Source organism: Alexandromys fortis, unplaced genomic scaffold, assembly GCF_014885135.2.
Source record: "Alexandromys fortis isolate MF-2015 unplaced genomic scaffold, M_Fortis_MF-2015_v1.1 scaffold_868, whole genome shotgun sequence".
Classification (NCBI taxonomy): Eukaryota; Metazoa; Chordata; class Mammalia; order Rodentia; family Cricetidae; genus Alexandromys; species Alexandromys fortis.
The window spans coordinates 13055-15493 of record NW_026068772.1 but is presented as its reverse complement, the minus strand read 5'-3'; the positions used below and the strand labels follow the sequence as shown (position 1 = coordinate 15493).

The 2439-nt window shown below is 41.4% G+C and overlaps 1 protein-coding gene across 1 annotated transcript in view; it reads left to right on the top strand.

The window, feature by feature from the left end:
- Positions 1-62: 62 nt before the first annotated feature.
- Positions 63-2439, top strand: part of LOC126496038 (schlafen family member 13-like) — a 9264-nt gene continuing 6887 nt past the window's right edge. The window contains exon 1 of the mRNA XM_050133620.1: positions 63-1691. Coding sequence (XP_049989577.1) covers positions 554-1691 — 1138 coding nt within the window. The 5' untranslated portion in view covers positions 63-553. The remainder of the gene's footprint in view (positions 1692-2439) is intronic.

The window sequence follows — 2439 nt, the reverse complement described above, 5'->3', positions numbered from 1 at the left end:
CTTCAACTTCTCTTCCTCCATACACATCTGCACCTCTCAGGTATTTTAAATATCCAGATAAATATAGCAATAGTATGTTGTAAAGAATCTTTCTCTTAAAGAATTTCTGTCCCACAGGGTAGCTCCAAAATAACAATATGGAGAATTCTTATTAATTATGAATGCTCGGCCTTGACAGTCTTATTTCTAACTAGCGCTTATAACTTAATTTAACCTATTTCTATTACTCTGTCGCTGCCCTGTGACTCATGGCTTTTACCTCTCCTCCTACTCTTGTACCTCAATGCTGATGACTTCACCCTGACAATTACAGTGAGTGGGTGACATTAGCTCCTCCTGGGAGCATTATTAAACTACAGAGTAATAGCCAAAGTAGTTCAGACACCTCTTTAGTGTGTTTTTCCTCCTACAGCCCATATCTCATGTAAGTTCTACTTTTATTTCCCCTCAAAACAATTTCTGAAGAGAAAGGACTGTTTTTATCTTACTTGATATTTTACTGCTTTTACAGGATATGTTTGACTTAGACTAAATATTTTCATTAAGTAGATGAATGAATTGTGTCCATGAGAGAATTAATCTTAATAAAGGTAAAAAACAAGTGTTTGGATTGTTTGACTGCAGGACCAACAGGAAAAGAAATCACTCCTTAGAGGTGATAAAGTCTCACCCAGACTTGGTCATCCGCATAAAAGATGTGACTCTCGGCGAAGAAGAACGAAATAATATGAACTCGGAGAAGAGAATGCTGGAGAAGAAAAGAGTGACAAAGGCTGCCTATGCTCTGTTAAACTCCGGAGGAGGAGTGATTGAGATACAAATGGCCAATAAGAGTGAGCAGCCCGTGGAGATGGGACAGGATTTGGAACAGGCTTTGAGAGATCTTGTCCAGTCTTCTGATTGGCAGGCTTTCTTTGAGACCCAGCAACGTGGGAACCATTTTTACATTTTTGTTAAATCTTGGAGCTGTGGCTCTGAAGACAGTTCTGCTAAGCCTCGCATTTGCACCGAAAAGTCTTCCTTGAAACGTAGATGTGGAACTTCAGTGATTGTCATGAGTTCAACAGATGCATTCACATTTCTAAAGGGTAAGAAGAGTGTCGGATGTGGCCTAACTGATGGAGGGGCTCCACCTGTTAAAATTCCCAGAGTTATGCGTCAGAACATCCTTGAAACAAATCCTGCTTTTGAAATTTTCCAAAGTGAGAAACTCGAATATGGTCAAATCTTGCCTTTTCCTGAATCTATACAAGTAGAGTTTAAAAAATTCGATACAGATAATGTTCAAAACAACATTAAAGATATAATTCCAGAGTATGTCTCTGCATTTGCAAACACCAGCGGAGGCTACCTTTTCATTGGAGTGGAGGACAAGAGTAGGAAGGTCCTGGGATGCCCAAAAGAAAATGTTACCCGTGACTCTTTGGAAAGAGTGACAAATGAAGCAATATCTAAGTTGCCAGTTTTCCATTTTTCATCATCTTTAGAGAAGGTGTCTTATAAGACCAGAGTCATAGATGTGTTTCACGAGGGGAATTTGCATGGTTATCTCTTTGTGATCAAAGTGGAGGCTTTCTGCTGTGCAGTGTTCTCAGAAGCTCCCATTTCATGGATGGTAGACAAGGAGAATGGTGTCATCTACAGACTGACTACTAAGGAATGGGTAGGCATGATGATGGGTGCTGATCCAGGTAAGAGGGGAGAGTTCTTCCTTCTCTGTGCTTTCTGCCTCCTTTGAGTTCCTCTGTATCCTTCACACTCTGAAAATCTGAGTTTGTTACACCACTGAGGTTGGTTCTTTATGCTTTTTCAGATGTAAGAAATTTGTAGGTCTGGAGAGATGGCTCAGAGGTTAAGAGCTCTGGCTGCTCTTTTAGAGGGTCTTAGTTTGCTTCCCAACAACCACATGATGGCTTATAATCATCTGTAATGAGACCTGGTGCCCCTCTTCTGGCATGTATGCATACATGTAGGCAGAACACTGTATATATAGTAAGTGAATTAATCTTCTTTAAAAATTGAATATTGATTTTTTTTGTTTGTTTTTTGAGAAAGGGTTTCTTTGTCTAAAAGTCCTGGCTATCCTAGACCTTACTTTGTAGACCAGGCTGTTGCCTCCCGAGTGCTGGGATTAAAGATGTGTGCCGCCACCACCCAGCTGAATAAGGACTTTTTTTTTATTTATTTATTAAAGATTTCTGTCTCTTCCCCACCGCCGCCTCCCCTTTCCCTCCCCCTCCCTCAGCCAAGTCCCCCTCCCTCGTCAGCCCAAAGAGCAATCAGGGTTCCCTGCCCTGTGGGAAGTCCAAAGACCACCCACCTCCATCCAGGTCTAGTAAGGTGAGCATCCAAACTGCCTAGGCTCCCACAAAACCAATAGGTACAGTAGGATCAAAAACCCATTGCCATTGTTCTTGAGGTCTCAGTAGTCCTCATTGT